General features: G+C 43.3%; 1 protein-coding gene across 2 annotated transcripts; it reads left to right on the forward strand.

Annotated features, from left to right (window-relative positions):
* Window positions 1–10,493: 10,493 nt before the first annotated feature.
* Window positions 10,494–21,160, forward strand: OSGIN1 (oxidative stress induced growth inhibitor 1). 2 transcript variants are annotated; one of them, XM_066557425.1, is made up of 6 exons: window positions 10,494–10,569; window positions 14,518–14,623; window positions 17,064–17,200; window positions 17,521–17,712; window positions 18,033–18,124; window positions 18,786–21,160. In XM_066557425.1, exons 2-6 carry the CDS (start codon window positions 14,539–14,541, stop codon window positions 19,777–19,779), a joined length of 1,500 nt encoding a protein of 499 aa, XP_066413522.1. In that variant the 5' UTR covers window positions 10,494–10,569; window positions 14,518–14,538; the 3' UTR covers window positions 19,780–21,160. The 2 variants fall into 2 exon arrangements, with proteins under 2 accessions (XP_066413522.1, XP_066413523.1); XM_066557426.1 differs by having other exon boundaries at window positions 10,498–10,569; window positions 14,521–14,623.
* Window positions 21,161–22,497: the final 1,337 nt, after the last annotated feature.

Below are 22,497 nucleotides of genomic sequence, written 5' to 3' on the forward strand. Positions count from 1 at the left end.
AATGTAAGGAACTAACTGGGTAAGGTTGTGTGCAATTCTGGCAGCTACCTTATGGTATCTCAGCTAACAAATTCCCTTTCATCCATCACTGATACTCAGCCAGAATGAACTCCTTTGTGATACCTGACACTAGATTGTTATAATGATACTCTGTAAAGCTGAAATTCAGGCTTGTTTTCATGTATTGCTCAGACACTTCTTGTGTGTTTTGGAGTTCTTTCAAAACAGCCTCATGTTTGTAAGGTTACATAAACCAGCAAGGTTTTGTACAAGTTAGAGGGAGGTGATTTCCTCAGTAGACAGGAAGGCATCTCTGGAGATGTGAGGTGGTGTCACTCAAGTGCAAGACACCCTGATCTGTATTTCCCAGTTTTAGAGTGACTCTCTGGAGAGCAGTGTCCACAGGATGTGCCTTGTGGCACCTCTGTCTGCTGGTGGAAGCTGGTTGCTGCTGAAACCAGCAGGTTTCCTCCAAGGAGTTATTGCACCTAATGAGCTGGAGAGATGGGTTTGTACCCCTCAGGCTCTTTTCTCCCTCTGCCAGCTGTACCCAGTGAAACTGCCTTCCTGTGCAGGCACATTCTCATGATGCACCAAGCACTCCTTCAGCACGTTGCTGAAATATCCGCTCTGCACCAGTGAATGTGCCAGCATTATTCCCAAAGAGGTATTGGGCAACTGATTTCCAAAGACTTTGGCAGAATCTATAGAAAGCTGGAGCTGATATCAGGCTGTGAATGAAGTTTTGCCTGACTCAGTTGTTTCATTTCCCAGCAGAGTCCCAAATGCAAGCTCTCTGCTTCGTGCTGTGTTACTTTGACGAGCTCATACCTGTACCATGGCACAAAGCCGTCTCTTGCAAGTTTTGCAAAAGAATGTTGCCCCTTGGATGAAGAAATAAAGAACAAGAAAAAAAATAATAATTTGGCAAGTTTCAGTGAGGAATTTTTGTAAGGAAAAACCCTTGGAGGCAGCATAGTTGCCATATATGAGTCATCTGAAACACATAACATGAATTGGGTAGTAAAGTAGTCATCCCCATCTCAGAAAATTAAGTTAATTATTATTTCTAGATGATTAGAAAGAGTAGGGGAGAATGGATAGATGTTTAACAAGTTGACCTTCCAAAGTTCATGGGAGTAATTTCTCAGTACAGGCTGAAGATAAGATCAGAAGCTGTGAGACAAGCATGTCTCCAGAATAAATACAGCACATAAAGAGTTTTAACACAGTCCAACAAATAAGCTGAAACAGACTACTTGTTTTAGCCATTCCCATATATCCTAGGAAATAAATGCTTGTATATTGGAAAATATGCAAATTTTCTGCAGAAACTGCGATTCTGTAGGAAATTGCAACACCTTGGAGAGATGTGAAACAGAAACAATGATAAAGATGCAGAATATCTGATCACAGGCTGTGCCTATGGAGGCTCAGGGGTTGGTGGTGGTTTTGGCAAGAACTGAGTGCTCTGAGGTGCACTCTAGCCCAATGGTGCTGGAGGGTTTAGCCACTGCAGCAGAAGAGATGCCCATGTGCAGAACATGCCTGAACAGAGCTTGGGTGTGTTCCAGGCTGCTCCATGGCTGAGGGGACTGACAGATGTCTCAGCCCAAAACAAACCCACTGAGAGCTTGCAAATGTGAATTCATTCCTGGGGAATCATGTGCTACAACTAAAAATGAATCTGTATTGTAAATAACTACTATAAATCACTTAGTCTTTTGACTTAGAAAGATTAGCACTTTCTAATGAGGGGCTCAGTACTTGTGAGCAGGCACAGAAAGGTGTGACACAGGTTGGTCACCTGTAGCACAGCAGGGAATCTGGATAATTTTTGTCCTAGAGAAGCCCTGTGGCTGAAGCACAGGCCGGGGGATATGTGTTCATTTCTTGACTTTCTTCATTATGGCAACTAATAAGCTGACATTTAATTTCTGTATCTTTAAATGATTAAAAGTATCTGTTTGATAACCAGTCACACCTAGATGTGAGTCAGATGGGACAGACAAACACCCTGTTAAGATTAGAGCTGCTCCTTATATTATATAACTTTCTTATTATTTTGTAAGAGGATTTCTGCTATTACATGTTCATTTGTGTGCCACTTAGTTATTTGATTGGATCTTTTTCTTTTTTGCTACACTTCTGTGTGCTTGAGGTGAATGGTGCAAGCTGAGTGCCGTCTCAGGATGCAGCTCAGTAATGACACTCCACCTTTTATTGTGTTCCAAGACTAACAGCAGTTTGGTGACAGCTGGGTAAGTTTGTTTACACTTTCCCAAATGTCAGAACAAGGAGAAAGCCATCAAGGCTTTATACTGAATGCACGTCATTTGCAAAATATGAAAGCACTGCAAAGCTGAGTGGGACTCAAAGTCCTCTAGCAAGGCTTTATGGGAAACTAAAAAAATAAAAGGCATTTTCTAAAATTGTGTTCTACTGTAATAATTTGTATTAATAACACACTCAAAGGTGTAAAATTTCAGAAAAGATGGAGGTATGTATGTCAAGCTTGCATAATTCTGTAAATAAGTACAACTTAAATTACTTTCTAAAGTTACTTTTTTCTCCTTCTGTCTTGAGATCATTGACTAGTATAATAGTTGACCTCATGGTTGATATTTTTATCCACAGGCTGAACTGAAGAGTTGAATGAAGCATCATGTGTACCCAGGTACACCATGGCAGAGCATCAGGAGGGGTTAGCACTGCAGTGTGGGTGGCAGATAGAGAAGCTTTGCTGTCTCAGGCCCAAGAGTCTTGTCTATGTTTCCCAGGCACAACAAGCATAGAGAGTCTTCTAGAAGTCCAGGGCATTACCTTTGTGCTGCTTTATATCCATTGTCCCCATTCCAGGTGAGGGAAAGGTTCATTACACTCCTGCTGGTGCCTGTACTTTGTCTCTTTCAGAGCAACAGCCACTCCTGAGGCAACCCTAGGAGAGACTTTGCATAAGCACCCCACAAATGCTTTATTCAGGTGAGAGGATTAGAGCAGATCAAGATCAGGCCAGGGGATGGAGTGCAATGAGAGCTCTTTGAGCTTCTCTACTGTGTTTACCCAAGGGCTCCTCCCTCCTGAGGGACCAGGTGAGAACATGCTTTTTCCCACACACATGCCTTTAGTTATTTTGTTGAGGTTTCTTTGTGAACCAGGAGTATCCAGAAAGTCTCCAAGGTTTGCCACTTTGCTTTTTATCAGGCATGTGGCTGACTGCATTGGTTTGAAGAAAAATCTGTGCAATGCTCCTGTACTGTCCTATTACTTCACACTTTTGCACAATTCCTTTGTGTTTTCTCATGCTCTGGCACAGGTCCAGGCAAGGAACCTCAGCCAGAGTAGGGACAAGCCTGAACTTGAATCTAAGGTCAAGAGAAATAGTTCTGGGGAACTGTCATTGCTAACTGGTGGTGAAGTGAATTAAGTGCTAGGAAAGGATGGAGGCCAAACCAGACAGCTGATGGATAAACCTATGGTTCATCTGTGCTTAGATTGCTGGATTACATGCTGCTGTTCTCATCTCAGCATATGAGATGAGCATCTGGAGAAGAAAAGACAGGTTGATACAGGGTATGGAACAATTTCTGTATTTGGGATAAGTCAGAAGACTGAGAGAAACATAATAGAAACGTGTAAATAGGATGCTGTGGAGAGAGATCAGTTGTGTAATCTCCCTTTAGCACAAGTACTAGAGGCCACATGTGAAATTACTGGGAACCAGATGAAAACAGATGGAAGGAAGTAGCAAGAGAACAAACCTCATCAGACTTGGGCCAGCTGGCTCAGCTGCACATAGCTGCAGGCAGGGGAAGAGAAAAGACAAGCATCACACACTTGTCCTGTTCCATCCTGTGGGTGACTGCTCCTGGCCACTGCTGAGGGTGGCACAGGAGGCTGGAGGGACCTTTTGGGTCCTTCTGGCCTGCCCTGTGCCTGTCCCAAGGGACAGTGCAGCTCCACTGGGCTCTGGTCGCCCAGAGCAACTGAGGCAGTGTTCAGGCATGGTGAGCTGCAGCAGCAGAGACAAGGGCAGAAGTTCCTGTGCCACAGCTCTGATATCTGCAGCTATTCTGCAGCTCTGATCTGCAGTTATATCTGCAGTTATTTATTGCTGGCAGCCCTGAACGTTCCTTCAGGGTGGCAGGACTATAAAAAAGGGCTGTGGAAAATGCCCTGGCCAGAGCCCCCAGGGGCAGATACCAAAGATAGCCCAGGCTTTGGTCACCTTGGTGCCACATCATTCTGCCCTGGCCAGCACATTTCAGGCTGGGCTGATAAGTAGAGCCACTCAGGTACTTCTCTGCCTTGAGGTAAATGGTCACTTCATGTTACAATCTCCAAGCTCTTTGGCAGAGGTTTTGCCTGATGATTCAAACTTAGCATTTTCACAATCAAAACAAATATTGACCAGGTAAGGATAAACACCTCCTCCTTTTCATCTGTGCTTGGACAACTCCTCTGTGGAAAAAATAAAAAATGCAGCTGGCCTGACAGGTGCCAAAAATGTGACTGGATTAAAAAGAAGTTATTTCTCATGATAAAATTATTATTGACAAGGGTGTAAGATTAATCTAAAGTCTCTCAACTCTACTCTAGAATGAGCTGCTTGAAAGACAAAAAATAAAGCACACTAAAATAAAACAACAGAAAATGCCACCACAAAAACACCCAAACCAACCAACCAACCAAAAACCCAGCAGAATGGTAACAACAGAACATGAAGTAAACTAATTCAAGCAAAAATACACCTGCAACAGAAATGATAAGTTTTTTGTAGAGTAGCTGATGATGAGAAACAAGGAAGATCTCTCTAGTGAAATTTCTTCAAAAAACAGAAGTACAACTCATGCAAGATCTTGGAGAAATTGGATTTTAATCTGGTACTAGCTGAGTATGTCTATTGACAGATGATTCAGCACTGCACACTTGTTTCACTGACCTATGTTCAGCTTTTTTTGTTCATGTGCAAAAAAAGGAGTGTCTATCAGTTAAATGTGGAATTACATAAATTGCAATGTATTTCTAAACCAAATGCTTTGGGGAATTAGTTACTGAATAGCTTTATTCTTCTGCAGAAATCCTGCCTCTTTCTTACCTGTAAATCCACTGTGCAAAATCTTTTCAGACCTCAGAGTAAATATTTTTTGTGTTCCTAAGACACAGAAATTACTCCAGAATATATGCATGCATTTCAAAATAGGACATTCTGTTTTACAGGAAGCAACAGCTCATTTCGTGTTCCAGCCACCTTAAACTGGTCTAGAAACAGCTGTCAATTACAGGTGAGAAACCCTGACCTCTGACATGATTTTGTTACACTTCAATGCATTACTGTTATATTGTGACTAAGTGATAAGGTTGTCTTAGTAGAAGATACTGGCTCATCCAGGTTTATGCAGAATAGTCCCAGGAGACTTTAAATTTCACTCCTGCCAGTCAGTGTTGGAGCTACTGTGAAGGGAAATTGGGGTCTAAGGAAATATCACTCCAATTGACCTTTCAGTGTGCATGAAAGGACTCTTAAGGAGGAAGGACTTGCGTGCAAAAACCACTTTGAACTTAGACCCAAAGTTATGGCAGAAGGGAAATGTTGCAAGTCAGGAATATCAGATTGGCTAACCTGGATCCGAGCAGCTGTTATCTCTGACAGAATCAGGTGCTTAAGAGGAAGATGAAAATAAACCCTGAGGGTAGGAAGCTGCAGGATAACTCTAGTCCAGTCCTTTTCCAAATCTTCACAGCTAAAAACCATTGGGCTGTGCTGCAGAAAATCTTATTTTTCTTTGACAAAATTGAACATGCTGGCTGGGTACCTCTGGGTGCCCTTAGCTTTATGTGTTTCAAAGCCTTTAAGGAATGCTACAAAATCCTTTATCTTGATTAAATGATTCTAGGTAAAGGAGAAAAAACTAAAGTTGGGTTAAAGAGCTGCAGAATGGCTTAAGCTGTGGCAGAGAAATGAATACAAGAAACTCCAAAGGCTTGCTGCAACCCTGTTTATGAAAGTTTGTGTTGTTGAGTTAAACAAGCTCATAGCATCACATGCTCCTTTTCCACCTTTGAATTACTCACTTATATTTGGAAACTACTGTTTTGCCCTAAGGGAAAGTATGTACAGAGAAGATGCTCAGTGCTCACAGTTCAGGCTGTACCTACTACTTCCAGTTTTCTTCTCTGTTAGTTATTCCACTCAAGAAGCTATGAACATTAACTTTTGAAGGATATTTTGTGCTTTGGGACATATGCACACCCCATAGTATTCTACAGCAGTTTATTAAATGAATTAGTAGCTAAATGCCCATGTACACCAAAAGAACATAACTAAACCATGACTATATGACTGAATGACTAAAGGCTGTATCTTCAAATGATGCAGCGCTCCAGAACTCATGTAAATATTTTGAATATATTGACATTTAGATAAGAGGAAAATTCCCAACCAGTTTAATGTGCAGTTTAATCTTTGACTAGGTCATGGATGCTGTTTGTTTGACATGAAAGTGTGTGTGTTTACTTTTCCCCAAAACATCAGTGTTGAGCTCAGGATGGAGCTCTGAGGGCGGAGTACATGAGCTGAGCCTTCCTCTGCCTGTGGCATTTGGGAATGAAGAATCTGCAAAGATCCACTGCTGGGAAACATGCATGGCTCTAGTCCTGAGCCTAAGGACTGCACCTCTTTGCATCCTACTCATTTCTGAAAGGAAGCACTTGTGCTGGGGAGTAGGAAGCACCTAGATTTGGCTATCACCCAGCCATCTGAGGAGGGAAATGGTGATCCTGGCCCGTTCTCTGAGGAAATGCCTGCACAGCCACTTGGCACTCTACTACTTCTCTACATGGGCGTTTCACATGAAAACTATTCTTGTAAAATATCCACTGTTGGCTTCCAGTGTTGTACTGGAATGTCTCTTTCGGAGTGTGTTTCTGGGACTCTCTTGACCACTGTTCTTGCTCCCTAAGCCTGGACAGGCAGGAGGTGGGGAATGTCCCAGGGAGGCAGTGGCACTAGAGCACACATTGAGTGCTGTGCACAGGCCCTCACTGCAGAGGGGCCCAGGGCTTGACTGAATGCAGACAGTAAAGCTCCATAGCCCTCCTGGGCAGTGTGATTGATTGCCACCTCCCCAGGTTTATTTCCTAACAGCTGTTTTCGAGACAAAGTGGTGGAAGTGGCTGATGCCCCTGGCCAGTGAAGGGTGGTGAAATTCCTTGGTTTCATCTCATTGCTTTGGGAAGACAACCTTCTTTGAACAGACAGGGAATGATTTCAAGGTAATGAATTGAAAGCAGGGAAAAGCAAAAATCACCATCTTACAGTAGTTCCAGGAAAATGTAAGGTTTTGCTTTTTTTACTTTCCTCAAACAATTTAGCAAGTTACCAAGACAAAACCATTTCAATCATTTATGTGACTGGGGGGGTCAATGTCCCTGTGAACAACAAAAGGGTGCAGTGAACCTTTACTTCTCTTCCTTTGGACCCAGCTGCCTAAACAGTGCAAAAAGAGGTATGAACACATAACAGACATGGCCTTGGCAGGGACATGGGAAAGTTGGGAAGTGTGGTCTGGGCCAAATCTTTCTTTAGAGGAAGCCATGTGAAAGCACAAACACATGTAGGAAGTCACAAGTTTAACTGAGAGCAGAACTGGGTCTCATACTTCCAGCATTGCCTAAGCTGCTTTTTCTGTCAGACCTAGCAATTGTCTGAGACTTCCCAGCCTTTTTTACCTCTGTCATTCAGCAGAGCAAGTCACATTTCTTAGACATCCAACTGCTCTCTGAAGTGGTATGGCCAGAACTTGCTGCTTCTGACTGGGAGCTGCCACAACATTTGCAAGGAACATCTTGCTGATGTGGTCTGGGTTGTGGTGTTGGTGACAAATGTAGGTTTTCTTAGCTGAAGCAAAAAGAAACCAGGTAAACTGTCACAGTATTAATGTCAAACTATCTATTATCATTACAAATGTGGGTCCTAGTTTTGGTATCTAAGCTAACATATAACTCTAAGTGTAAGCTTTTCTGGGTGATGAAGGTGGAGATGATTTAGGCAGCAACAAAGTGCAGTGTTCTGCACAGAGACCATATGGAACCAAGATACTTGATCAGATTTTCCAACTCTTGATTTTGTATTTTGTCTTAGATTAAATGATATGCATTTAATCTAATGTATTTTGTCTTGGATTAAATGATGTGCATTAATGTGTGAGTGAATGGAACACTTAATATTCTCTTAGGCAGAAAACATGCAGAATTTTAGATTTCTGTTTTACCATAATTGAGAGAAACACCAAAGCATCAAAGCACTACAGTGGCCCATGGAGGATCACACTGGGAGTGTTCCTCTCATTATGGAAAACCAACAGAACATGAAGTTCTAGTGAGTGAAACAATGTAGTTTGTCAGGATAATTTAGCAGTCTGGTACACCTTAAGGCTGGCTAGAGGGAAGGGTGGATGCTGGAGAGGTGCTGTAGGAAAGGTTTTGCCATGAGCTGTCAGCAATGAATTCTGACACCAGAGCTTGAGCTCCCTCAAATCAGGAGACAGCAGAATCAGGGCTACCTGACAGGTTTCATAAGTAGGAGATGAACAGGTAAAACTTACATAACCTGAGGTGAAAAGTCAATAAGTAACAAGGAAATTTCTTTCTAAGGACATAGGGGTTGGTTCAGGTGCAGAGTATTCCCCAGTACAATGTTATGGCTTTGTCCTTATATGTGTGCACCACCAAAATGGCTTTGTCAGTTCAGGAAAAAAATAGAAGTGAATTGCATGAGTTTGTAGGTCAAGGGCTGGCTGCAAGGCCAACTACAGATTGCTCAATTACTTCTTCTGGAAAGTTTATCCAAAGTGTTGGGCTGAATCATTTGTTTGAGGTCAAGGTACACAAGGAGAAACAGTTACTTTGATATATGTCTATTCTGTGTGATGTGTTTCTTGGGATATCAAGATAGGGATATCAAAAGGGATGTCAAAGGGATATCAGAAAAGAAGCCCCCAAATTGCTATGTTCAATGGTCTTATTGTACCAGTAAATAAAGGGCAGTGAGTTATTGTACATGAGCATTTTCCTGTAAAGAACTGTACTGTGCACAAAACTAGGGTAGAGCTTGGTTTTGGAAAGCCATCCTGGCTTTATTTGCAAAGGTAATAAAGATTCTAGTTTTATAAATTCTAGTAGGAAATGGACAGGATCTCTTCTTTTTTACAGAGAGAACAACTTTATTTCTGCAGATTTGCACACACAAGAAGTATTCCTTATTTTCCTTAGTACAAAGCCAGCCAAAGCATCATATATGGTTTTGTCTTGTATCTATGGTAGCAGCAAGTATGGGCTTGAACATCTTTGTTCTACAATGTTTGACATGCAACACTGCAATATATTGAAGACAGATTTGAAAAACCTAGTAACAGGGCAATCTTAAATCACCTAAGCAAACAAATGCCTTATTTTCTCTGAAAGCTTAATTTTTCCATGGCTGACATGGACATATTGGTTACATGCCCATAAATATCTGAATAATGCATATAAAAGCCTTTGCTGTCAAAAAATCAGTATGAGTTATTTAAGAGCTCTGTGCAAATGCTACCTTGGATAAAGGCCCAGGAAACTGGAAAGAGTCCTTACCCCTCTCCCCCCACCTTCTTCAGTCTGGCAGCATTTACTGAGTCAGATTTGTTAAAGCATTGACTGGTAATTAAACTTTGAGTGAAACAATTGCCTCACATTTATTAAAACAACTTATTCTGGTGGAATTAAAACAGAGTTTTATATTAACTATTCTGCTCTGATGGGAGTCATGAAAGCAGAGAAATCTTTCTCAAGAACTGCTTTTATCTTTTAGATCACATGAATGAAAGCATGCACTTTAACTGTGTATCAGCAGTCCTATTTCCTGGAAATTGTAATTTCCAAACAGATGGCCTCAGAGATAAACATGTGCTTCATTTACTACTTGAACTGAACACTTTGGGATAAAGGTATTTAATTTGTGAAGGGCATTTTAAATTTAGCAAGCCAGATCAATTATTCCCTGAATTGAGTAAGATACCTTGGATAAAACCCTTGGTAGGTTCTGAGTTTTATGCAAGCAGTTTGACTCATTTTACTGCTACTGTGCAAAAGGCTTATAACACTTTATCTCACTGAAGAAAAAGAAACACAAACTGACATCAATCTTTTCAGACCCACTATATATCTGTGTTGTCCTGAGGGTTAAAAATGGAAAATTTGTTCAGTGCAGGACTTCTGACAGGCATGGTTCCTGTAATCCTGCTTTTGCTGTAGTCACATTAGTCAGCTGAACATTACTAAGGAAGTTTCTCTACATTCATTCAGGAGCTGGGAAGGGAAATATTCCTGCTGACTCATGCTTATTAGTATTTTCCTTGCTCCACCTCCAGTCCTTTTGGCTCCTCCTCTCCTCCCTTGCTGCTGGTTGCCTACTATATTTAAACAGCTGTCTTAGAGCAGAGAGAGGATTCCAGGCTTGTAGTTTGGTTGGCTCTCCTGACTGTACAATCACTTTCACAAAGATCCCACCTCTCATCAGACCTGCTGCTAAAGGTAAGAAGGCTCCAAATAAGTACAGAGAGCTCTGTCTGCTGTACCCTAACATCAGTTTCTGACTATCACAGGGGTGTTTTTAGAAAGGTGTTATTACATACCCCAAAGCTGAATTTTTTCCACATAGTTTAATTATGTTTGGGGGATAACTGGCTTGACATGTAAGAGTGATGCTGTAAGGAGAGAACAGCTTCTGAAACTTGTAGGGAAGTACAAAATGTAAAAGCTGTCAAGATCTCTGCTTTTTTAAAAAAAAAAAAAAAGTACTAATTAGTTAAATATTAACCTTGTGAAACAATGAGTTCATTAGGGAATTAAGCTGAAGAAAACTATTGTTGCCTCTCTGTTGGAATTGTTCTTTAAAACTGAGTGTTATGGTACCTTTTTAATCTCCCCCAGTGTTTATACCCCAACTGCATTGCTCTCTTGAACTCTCCCCATGTGCTGTTCAGGCCACACTTGGTGATTCTTACTTTAAATCTCATGGCTGTTACAGGGAGAGCTGTCTGCATATGGCTGGTGTGACCTGGCTTTGTATTTCTCCAAGGATCACAGAGTGTCCTTGTCTTGCTAAATGTGCCTTTGCTTTTTCATTTGCTCACTTAAAACCTCTTTCAGGCTTGCAGCCTGGAACCTGGTGAGAGCCACACTGACCGAGTTTGTGAGTTCCAGTTCCTCTGGACATGAGGCTGTGTCAGGAAGGTATGCAGAGTCTGGCCCAGAGTGAGCTGGGAGGTTTTTCAGCCAGAAACAATTATGTAACATCTCACAGACACTGGAATGCTTTGGAAGCAGCAAGAAGCCAAGTTGTGAAACTTGCTGCATCCTCCCAAATGAGGAGAAGGAAAGGGACATTCATTTAAAGTAGGAAGCTCAAAGCAAGAGCCAAACTCAGTGTCACTAAGCTGACTAAGTGTGAGTGCCCAGCAGCCTACACTACATAAAAGGAGGGTGAGAAGAGCAGTCTAAGGTTTCTTGCTGTCTCAGGCTTTTTCCTGGTGCTAACTAGTTCAGTTTAGATTGGCAGTGAACTTCAATGTCCTGTTGCTTTGCAATGGCCTCTGCAAGAACAGGCTTTCCTCTACACTGTATTAGCTGCTCAGGTTTTGAGGTAATGGAGTCTAAGACTGAAAAAAAAAAAAAAAAAAAAAGAAAAAGTATTTAAGTAATTAAAATAATCCACCTTAACATCTAATGGCAGGAAAGGTGAATGTTCGGCCTGAAACCAAAATGCCTGAGATGCTCTGAGTTTTACCCCCAGAAGTCAAACCTTTAGACCTTTAGCCTATAGGATGGGAATAGCTATAAACAGGTTCAGCACCAGATTCACTTTTTACTTAAAAAATAAGAATTAATAACTATGAATTATAGAGATGGTAGCTCTAGGATATGAAAGAGACTAACCCTAATTTCATCAGACTAGCAATTATGCTCCTCCAGCTATTCAAGTTCAGTTTAATTGCAGAAAATGCTCCTCTTTCTTGTGCCAAGAGGTGCAGAAAGGAGGGGGAGGGTGGCAGCAGGGAGTTATCAGTGAGCGGCTGCTGCCTCTGTGCTTTATCAGGGTGGAGAGGGATGGCACGGTGCAGTGGCCAGGAGCCAAGGCAACCTTCCTCTAAAGTAAACAGCACTGCCAGCCTGTCTTCTCCTGGTTTGTGCCTTTTTTGTCCCCTTCAGGCTCCCCCAGAAAGGTGCTGGCAGCCAGCAGGGTGACGCTGTGCTCACGCCTTACAAACAGCCTGGCAGCTCCTCCTCTGTGTGTGCCTCTGCTGCTGCCCTGCAACTGCTGCCACGAGCTCTGCTGGGCTGGTCAGAGTCCTTGCTTCCAGCAAAAATCCCACAGATGGGCGTGCAGCCTTCCCAGGCATGCTGCTGCAGGGAGCTGTGGAGCAGAAAGCTGGAAGATTGCTTCCAGAGATCTTGATTTCCTCTTCCAGGCTCCCAGGAGTTTCACAGAAATATGATGTGTACTCTGTGATAGGAAAACTTAACAAGAACTTCTCTTCTTGTGTAATACAGTGATGGAGAGGGGTTATTTGTTATCATGGAGAAGAAACTTCTGCTGACCTGCAGCTGGATGCTGCAGTTTGCTGGTTTGAGGGGGACACCTGACTGGTCACACCAGTGTCCTGTTCCTTTGGTGTCTCTGGCAGTCTCAGCTGCTGGTGCTGAATTCTACTAATTGCAGCTCTGGAGCTTTGTGGGAAGGAATTATTTGGGGGCAAACTTACACCACAGTCTGCTGAAGGTGGTTCAGGTTTTGGTTAATGTGGCAGAACCTACCCAAAAGGCTGGGGAGATCCTTGGGTGGCTGGGCTGTGCTCCCACAGCATCCAGGGCTATGGGGAGGCCTTAAGGGGAGTTCATCTTCTGTATGAACACAACTACCTTTGAGTCTCAATTAAATTGGGAACATAAGTTTCGTTGGGATCCAGCTCTCTTCAAAGCTTGATGCTTCAAATTACTTAAATTAGAAAGCACATCTATAATGTCTTTTAAATGGTTCATGCCCTGTCAGGCAAAATGCATAAGAGTCTTAGACTAATGCTCAGTTAAGTGGTAACAGGCAACCAGTAAGTGTCACTAAACTGTGATCCAAAAATTTGGCCAAAGCTCGTTCAAAGCTGGTTTTGAATTCCTTTTATGTGATGAACCCAGTTATCTTGGAATGGAGCTGTTGAGCCCAGCCATGGCTGTACACTGGTGTGCATGAGAACTGTCACATCCCTGCAAGCAAATGCACTCACAGCATTCCTGCTGAAGCTGGAATCTGTGAATTGTAGACTCACTGGGGCTTTCCTGGCTGCCCAGTCAGTCACCAGTGTGCTGGAGCTGCTGTGAGGTAAATGTCAGCCCCAGAGAGGGGCATTACACTGCAGAAAGACATTTGCTGCAATACCTGTGTCAAAGGCAGTGATGTGCCAGGCCTTATGGAAGTGTCTGGTGCACTTGCCAAAGATCTCTCTGCACTTGGAAAGGGTATGGACAGTGTGCCCTACTGGACAAAGTCATGCCATTCCATGGATTTTGCTTAGCTTTCCAAAATACCAATAAGGATTTTATAAAAGAAAATATTTTTTGTAGAATAACTTAAAAGCTTATGCTAAAGATCAGAAATCTCATGTTTACTCTGGTAAAAATAACTTCTCTAGGTTAGTGACAGTGGAGTTGAATTCCATGGAAAACTAAAGTCATTGCTAGATGTGGTAGGATTCCTGCAGGAATGGCAGAAACATTCACTGTTCACTAATGTTCACATAATGATTAGATTAGTTTTGTAGATTCCATTCTAATGACACCTTAGTCTCCAAGACAATTATGATGCATATTTTGTTCAAAGACTTGTTATTTACTTGTTCAGACCTAGAACCCTCCACTTGCTGGAAAATTGAGAAAGGAGGTTCCAGAACTAAACTAGCACTTCTCAGAAAACCCAATAGTGATAGAAGGGTACCTATTTGAAAATACAGCCAGGAGATTTCCAGCCTTTGGGCAGAAGTATTGAGTCAGGTTTACTTCATTTATCAGTAAATGCACAAGTTACTTAAAAAAGTGTTTGTGATAATGAAACCATTTTCTACAGAGTATGGTCGGAAGTGAAGTTTTTATTACCATGCTGCAACACTGCATTTAGTGTACTCAGAGGGTTGCTGAAATTGCCAGCTGTCCTGGAGTAACTGGAATTCATGTCTGAAAAAGAAAGATAACTGTTCTGTCCCCCTTTTGTGGTGCATAATCAGAGAATCATCCTTTGATTTTGGGGCCAGGAGGAGAAAAAGATAAGGAGGTAGTGTGGAAGTGTAATGTGACAGTCTGCAATGCAAGGGTAAGAATACTTTAGATTAGCCTCAGTTTGGGGGCTGGAGAAAATCTTGTGGGGTTTTTCTTGTTTGTTTGCTTGTGGCTTTTTGTCAAAAATTGAAAATAATTCAAAACATATTGTTTCAGCAGGTAGATTCCAGAGCATAAATGCTTCCAGATGGGAAGATGTGTCCATTAGTGACCAGACCCTCAAACAGGAGTGGGCTCAAGACAATTCCTGTTGTGATCATAGGTAAGCCTTCTCCTGCCAGCACTGCTGGGTTCTCTTGTGCTGTTGTTGCTTTGGACTTGCTATCTTTAATTCTGTTCCACTTCCACATGTTCTCACTCAAACCAGAAATGCCTGGCTGCTGTTTCTGCATCCTTTCCCAGACAGCCAGACTTCCTATAATACTAAGAGACCTCTCAGAGTTGTGAGAAGTAAGGAACAAGATATTTTACAAATTAAAGCACATACCTATTTTAATGGTGAAATTGGTAACCTTTTCAGCATCAGTTCAACTCAGCCTACTTTTTCTCTGTTGGATATTTAGAAAGGTTTGAAACCTTTTCAGTAGAGATAGGTAATCAGGGATTATCTGTAGTGCTTGAATTGAAGGTAGGTTTGTGTGAGCTTTTCCACCATTATGGCTGTTGAGAAAGTACTCCAGATGCTGTAAAGGTTTCTTGAAATTTTTCACAGATTCCTTTTAAAACGTGAGTGAGCTACACTGATTTTGTACAGATTCAATAGACTGATAAAATGCAGTTTTAAAACCAGTTTAAAACCAGTTAAAAAAAACCAAACAGGTTATATAGTAACTGTCTTCAACTAACTTCAAGAGGGAACTTGCAGTGTGAGGTGATTCTTGAGCAAAGTAATGATGTCAGAGCCTTCCCCTCTGACCAACCATGAGCTGTGAGGTGCTGGACCTTGCTCATCTGAGCAAGTGTTCCATGCCTTGCAGAGCTGGCTTCCCTCCTTATCTGGCATTGAATTCAAAGCACCCCAGGGAGCTGCTCCAAAGTTAGAGCACTGCATCAATCACCCCTAATCCTTGCTAACAGCAGCTTTGACAAGGATACTACTGCCAGCAAGTTCTTATCTGAGAGTGACTTTGTGCTGCTCACTTGTACAAGTCTCCAGGTGGGAAGGAGAATATTTTGGTACCTCCCTAATGCACCTGTACAGGGAGCCAGGGTGGAGATGCCCCTAAAGCCTCAGAAGCAGCCCTGTGAAGAGCTGCACTCTGAGGAGGCTGTTGGATTGAAGCAGCCCAGATGTTTCACTGCAGCTGGACAACACTGCATGAAGGCTCCAGCTACTTCCCCAGGCCCTGCTCCAGGAAGGCAGTGTGCTGCCTCAGCTGTGCTGGCAGCCTCATGGAAGCAGTTGCATTTTGAAATATCTTGAGCCCCAGATGTTCTTGTGATCATCCATATCAAACTTAGACATGGTTCAGAATAAATCCTCTGAGTGTTGTTACTGAGTATTGAGTACTCAGGTGGTGAAGTTTATCTTAGGTACCTCCTTGTACTTCCTAAAGCAAAGAAGTGACCTGAAATTTGTTATATTTTACTATAGCTGCAGTTTAGTTTGTCTTTAGTGTCTGTTGCTGTTGGTTTTGGCTAACTTTCCTGCAAGTGGAATATTCCAAACGCTGACCTGCAGCTGCTGGTTCGTGTCAGCACAGCAGGCTTTGTCCCCAGCTGTGACATGGACTGCCCTTCACATAGCTCACTGTTGGCTTTACAGCCATGACCTCACTTTTTTGGAATCCTCACGGATCAGCCTTTGCTCCAGTCACACTTGAGCACTGGCACTGTGTCAAGAGGCTGCTGTCACTTGGGCTCTCCTCCCCTCTTCATCACTGCATTGTCGTGGCTTTTGGTCACCCAGCAGCAGAGCCTGGGCAGCCAGACAGGCTGGCAGTGACACAGACACTGTGAAATATTAAACATGCTGGAGAACAGCCATGTGCAAACTTTCCAGGCCACTCTCACTGGGCTTTGCAGTCACATTGATCTAGTTTTTCTGCTGGCTGTTGGGTGGTCAGCAAAGGAGTTCAGCCATCCAGCAACCTGTTCAGTGCTGTGCTCTGAGGGCTTGTCTTGGCATGGCAGAGAGACTTTCCTTAATGCACTGCAGTACCACAGTAGGGCTGCTTCACATTTGAAAGTGTCCTCAAGACCCATTAGTCAAAGCTGTATTGCCAAATATCCCTGAAAAGATGGAATTTCCTGCTGAGAACAACTGGTACCCCTTCTCTTCAATAGTCACCATCTTTTCTGGATCTTGTATCCTGTGCACAGTGAACTACTCTGCACTGGTATGAAATGTGCTTCCAGGAGAGCTGAGGCCCCTGGTGAGCCCATGATCAGCTTCTAAACCCCTAATTTTAGAGAAATAACTCCATTCAACACCATGCTAGAGACTTCAAGCTTCAGGCAAGGGCAGCCTCTGACTTATTTAACCCTGTGTCTTTTCAGCAAGTCCTAAGGACCTTGCAATGCAAATAGGAGCAAGTGAGGTGAAGGGTAAATGTCTTCCCCAACTCCATCCACTAAGTGCATGCTGGAACAGGAAATTCCCTGTGTCAATTGCAGTGTCATATCTGTTGGATTGGTCTGCATCTTCGCAAAGAACTGCTCTATCTCCAGAAGTATAAACTCTTCTCAATTGTCTTTTTCAGGGAATGGACCTTCAGGAATCTGTCTCTCATATTTGCTGTCAGGTTACACCCCTTACTTCAAAAGACACTCTCTTCATCCTCATCCTATTCTTCAGAGAAAACTGGAAGAGGCACCAGAAGTCTCTGTTTTGGACCAGGTGTGTGTAAAGATAAACTATGACATCCCAGCAAAGCATCCCAGGGGTGTATCACAAGTGATTACTTCGTTTGGATTTTCAAAGTACACAGACAGAATGAGCCTTAAGCAAATTACAAAACATTTTGCTTTGTAATCCAGACCTCCCTTGTCTGCAATGCCAGCATTGCTGCCAAGATCCTGGAGGCAGCCCTGGGGCAGGAGCAGGTCTGTGTGCCAGTAAATGAGCTGCCCAAGCCCACTGCTCAGAGATGCTGGAGTGACAAGCAGTCTGCTGCCTGGCACTGCATCCCTTTGAGCATCTGGTCCTTCTCTCTCCAGGACCTGGAGTATCTGTCTGAAGGCTTGGAGGGACGATCCCACAGCCCCGTGGCCCTCCTGTTTGACACCCTGCAGCGGCCAGACACAGACTTTGGTGGGACAGCAGAAACTGTGCTCACCTGGTGGCATGAGCCTGACAGAGCCATCCCCCACCTGGTCCTTGGCAGAAACGCTCCTGGAGGGGCCTGGCACGTAAGTGAATTGGAGCCAGCTGGGGTCTGTGTGTTGTGTAATGGCCAAATGTGCTGACTGGAGAGAGAAAAGCTCCTCTAAAATCCCAGTCAGCTGTGTTACATCTTATATATAGAGACAAGTGAAAGTTTAGAAGGAAAACAAGCCTTTATATTCCCCATCTCTTGGTCTTTTTGGAGAGCATGGATGGTTTCATCCATTACAGCAGATCAGAGGAAATTACTGATTTCATCATCTGTGCCATATTGAAACATGGAAAAGCTGCCTTTCAGGTTTTACATTAAAAAATTAAAGTAATTTTGTTTTGCTTCTTGTTCCAGTCTATAGAGGGCTCTATGGTTACCCTGAGCAGAGGGGAATGGATGGGACTCCCAGATCTCCCTTTCAAAGAATGGTTAAAGCAAAAGAAAAGGTGAGACATCCATGTGTCATCATTTGCAAACATCTGGAGATTTTTAGAGAACCTGGAATGGACTTCTTAAATGTAGCTACCCATCTGTTATGGATGATTTTGGTGAGAGAAAGGACACTCTCCTGCACCCCAAAACCAGTCCATTCTGTATTGAGTGATTCAGATAAAGATCCAGTGCTGCTTGGAATGTGTCCTTCTCCACACCCACTGGGGAGGTGAATCTGTGTGACCATGAGTTCTGAGTAAAGCTTGAAATCATGGTCACCTGGCTTCTGCTGCTGCCCCTGATGACAAGTACAATCACTTCTGCTGCTGTGCATTCTCTGAGGTGCTGCTTCTCTTTACATGTGTCACAATTAATCTTAAGAAGTCCAAGTGTTAAAAATTGAATGGAAGCAAGGTATTAAAGGAAGGCTTAAATAACCAACCGTGTTCTTGGGGTTGGAATTAATGCTACAGAAAGCTGCTTCTGTCCAACAGCTTCTGGACCTGACTGTTAGCTCTCTATGTCAGGAATAACTTTGCTGAAGTCAGGGAAACCAGATCAGTCTTCTCTGGTAGTGCCAGGACAGATGGCTCTAGGATGCATTCAGTGCAAGAGGGGACAAATTCCAGTCTCTTACTTAACTGCTGCTTGACCTTTGTTTGTCCTTTATTACAGAGGCCTCAGAAACAATAGAGCCACAGCAGAGGACATTGCTCAATATTACCAACACTATGTGGTGAAGAAAGGACTGCAGAACAATTTCAGATGTGGCACTGTTGTGACCTCTGTGAGGAAAGTGAGTGCAGAGAGCATCTCCAACCACACCCAGAAAGATCTGCAGGAGGACAGTGACTCAATCTGGAGCTCTAATGAAAAAAGTGCAGAGGTCTTTCAGGTGGATGGATTTTTCAAAACTATGGAAGGTGATAAAGAGCCCTTCTCCATCTATGCAGAGAATGTGGTCCTGGCTACAGGAACATATGACAATCCTACCTGGCTTGGGGTCAAGGGAGAAAACCTTTCCTATGTCCACCACCAGCTGTCTGCCCTGGAAGAAGCAGTGAAGAATAACAGTGTTGGCATCATGACAGATCCAGTCTTGATTGTAGGTGCTGGTCTGACAGCTGCTGATGCCATTCTCTTTGCTCACCATTGCAATATTCCAGTAATCCACGTTTTTCGGAGGCGAGTCACTGATCCTGGCCTTATTTTTAACCAGCTCCCCAAAACAATGTACCCTGAATACCACAAGGTCCACCAGATGATGAAAGAACAGACAGCTGCCTGTGCTGGGCCCTATGAGCACTACATCAGCCTCCCTGAACATCACGTGCTCTCCTTTGGCAAGGACAAGAAATGCATCTTTCAAGACAAGAACGGCTGTCAGAAAGCTTATAAAATTTCCATGGCTCTTGTTCTAACTGGCTCAAACCCCAACCTCTCCTTTCTGCCAAACAATGGCACTGACTTGGCCCTGGACAGTGAGCAGCCAGTCAATCCAAAGAGGAATCCCATAGATGTTGATCCCTTCACCTATGAATGCACTCAGGAGAAAGGGCTCTACGCCCTGGGGCCCCTGGCAGGAGATAACTTTGTGCGCTTTGTGCAGGGAGGGGCTCTGGCTGTTGCCAGCTCTCTGCTAAAGAAAGCCAACAAAAATCCCCCCTAACAAAAAACCTCATCCCTGTTCTACCTCTGCTAGGGTGGGTTAGTGCTCCTTCCATCAAATCATCTGATCTGTGTGTCCTCAGTTCTAAAGGCCATTCCTGGTATTCTTCAAGGTTATATGGAGAGTTAGAAGGTTCCTGCTGAGTTATTTGAGAAGATTAAGTGACCAAATACAGGGTGGGTTCCACACACAGCAGTATTTTCAGTTCCTGGGAATTCAGCTCCTTTTCTGCATACCTGTGCATGGTTACTGGGACTGAGGCTTGTGCCTGGAAAAGCAAGGGCAAGACAGGAATTGCTCTTCTATCTAAAACCCTCCAGGTGACCGAAAATTGGATTGAGGAATCAATGTTAATTATTTTCAGATAGGAGGCCCACAACACTGTGTCTGTTGGTGTCTTACAGTGTTTTATCATGAAACAAAGTAAACTGACCTGGTTTTATGTACTCCTGTGGTTTGGCTGTATGTCCTTGCTAGGCCAGAAATCACTGCCAGGTGCTGCAGGTGCCTCTTTGGCACATGGGGAGTACTCTGCCAGTAAAAACTGACATACAAACACTCAAAACTGGATTGTCTCACTGACACCAGCAACAAGGAATATGTGATTCTTTTTAAAAATCCAGAGATTCCTGTGATGGGTTCTTCTCCTTCCTGAGAAGAAATGGTACTGATTTGCAAATACTTGGTTTGCCATCTTGCAGCTTCCTGCTTTCTAAATCCTAAACCTGTGGTAGCCAAATTCCTGGCAGCTGCTGTAGAGACAGGCAGAACTGAAGGGGAGCTACAGCTCCATCTTGGAATGCCCATGTACTGTATGGGGCTCCTGCTGCATAGAGGACTCTGGAAAGGTGCAATATGTTATATACTGGGTGAATTACTAATGTATTATGTTTTTTTAAAAAATAATATTATTTGTATAAGAGGGGAAATGGCACAGTCACTTTTTGGTAGCTTTATGCTATATATATATATATATATATAAAATTTTTATACTGTTTTTCTAAACGATTTCTATTGGCAGAATATTTTGTTACAGTCTTTCAGTCTGTTCTAAATCAGCTGGGGGGGATGGCAATGATGCCATCTATGTTGTAAGCAGCATTCTCAACAGACCTACAGGGCTTTCATTCCTCTCACAGGAAAAATTTCAGTCATAGCTAATTTAATTTGGTGTGAAAACAGACTCTGCTCCCTGTGCTGCACTGAAACTCACTGACAGCAAAAGGCCCTGAAAAACTGACTGGGACAAGAAATCTGTAAATGAATTGGCCTGGAGTTGAGATGTGAGAGGGGCTTGTCTGTGAATTACTGTATCACTTGAATCATTTTTCTGACTGACTACTCTTGTATGAAACTCTCCAATAAAGTGATTTCAGACTTACCTTGTATTTGTTTTAACTCTGAATCTGACTCAGAGAAGACCTAATGAACTGTTCATCACCATCATCTTCCTGGTGAGTACCAGGGCATGGTTTGTGCCTGCTAAATCCTTCATCCCTCTGTTCCTTAGGAGGACCCTACTGTGAGTTTTCTCTCTATTTACCTTTGTCTTTCCAGTAGGATGAAGAACCCTTGTGAGGTGCTGTGCCTGCCTCTTGTGAGGCTAAGAGTGCTAAACCAGGTTATTTGCCAGGCTTGTTCTTGCCTGGGGGATCTTAGATCTCTTTCCTGTTCACCTGCTCTCTCCTCCTGTCTGCAAAATAACCCCAGATCACAGCCTAGACCAGTAAGTCAGCTAAGACTAAGACAGTTTAGATCAGAAGGGACATTTGAAGGTGTCTGGTCCAACCCCACTAAATTTAGAAGTTGCTCAGTGCCTTGTTGGGGAAAGCTTTGGCTATTTCCAGGACACAGATTGCACTATCAACATTTGATTGCCCTGTTGAACATTTTTCCACCTTTGTTGTCCAGAATTGTCCCTATGGCAGGTAATCTACTGCCTCTAGGTTTGGTGGTTTTGGATTTTTTTCACTGCACAGCTCTGAGAGGAGTGGTTCAATGTGTTAAAATATCAAATTCGCTCTTCTCTGCAGGCTGAGACCGAAGTGCCCTCAATATTTTGCGAACACAGAAGAGTGGAGGGAATGAGTTTCCTGGTCTGTGTCCTTGCTCAGTGGCCAGAGGGGTGGCAATGCCCTTAGGGCTCTCTTTGGCAGCATTTCTCTACATGAGCAGGTACTTTCTCCTGACTCTGTTATCCTGGCAATGTGGGCATTCCAAAGGAGGAGCTGTGATCTTCTGCAGCCAACCTTTACTAAAAAAAGTTCAGTGATCAATGCTCACCTCTCTGAAAATGCTGGTTTTGGCTACATATTCCTGTCTAGAAAGCAAATGAGGAGGAGAACAAAAGCCAAAGAGCATTTAAAAAAACCAAGGGGCACTGGCATGTGCTGGAAATGAGGTCACAAGATTGGTGTCAAGTGAAATGCTGCCCTTCCCATCGCTGAGATCAAAGTCACAGTGTTCATGCTGATCATTCCTGCATCCCATATTGCATTACACTGAACTAATTTGCCCTGCACAGGAGAGGTCCTAACTAGGTCAGCAGCCTGAGCCTTGGTTGGGGGAGCTGAGTGTCCGTTTGAAATCACCTCCTTTCCTGCCCAAGAGGGACAAGCTAATTGCCTGCCCCGTGCAGCACTGGAAAGGGAAGTGTTCTTCCACAATTGATGCTCGGAAATATCCTACATTCTGCCCCCAAGGGATGTCAAAGTAGAG

The sequence above is a fragment of the Molothrus aeneus genome, chromosome 11 (assembly GCF_037042795.1).
Source record: "Molothrus aeneus isolate 106 chromosome 11, BPBGC_Maene_1.0, whole genome shotgun sequence".
Lineage (NCBI taxonomy): Eukaryota > Metazoa > Chordata > Aves > Passeriformes > Icteridae > Molothrus > Molothrus aeneus.

Coding starts and splice junctions, on each gene's coding strand:
- OSGIN1 (XM_066557425.1), top strand. CDS start 14,539: ATGCTTCCAGATGGGAAGATGTGTCCATTAGTGACCAGACCCTCAAAC. Junction 14,624..17,063: donor AATTCCTGTTGTGATCATAG/GTAAGCCTTCTC, acceptor TGTCTTTTTCAG/GGAATGGACCTTCAGGAATC. Junction 18,125..18,785: donor TGGTTAAAGCAAAAGAAAAG/GTGAGACATCCA, acceptor CCTTTATTACAG/AGGCCTCAGAAACAATAGAG.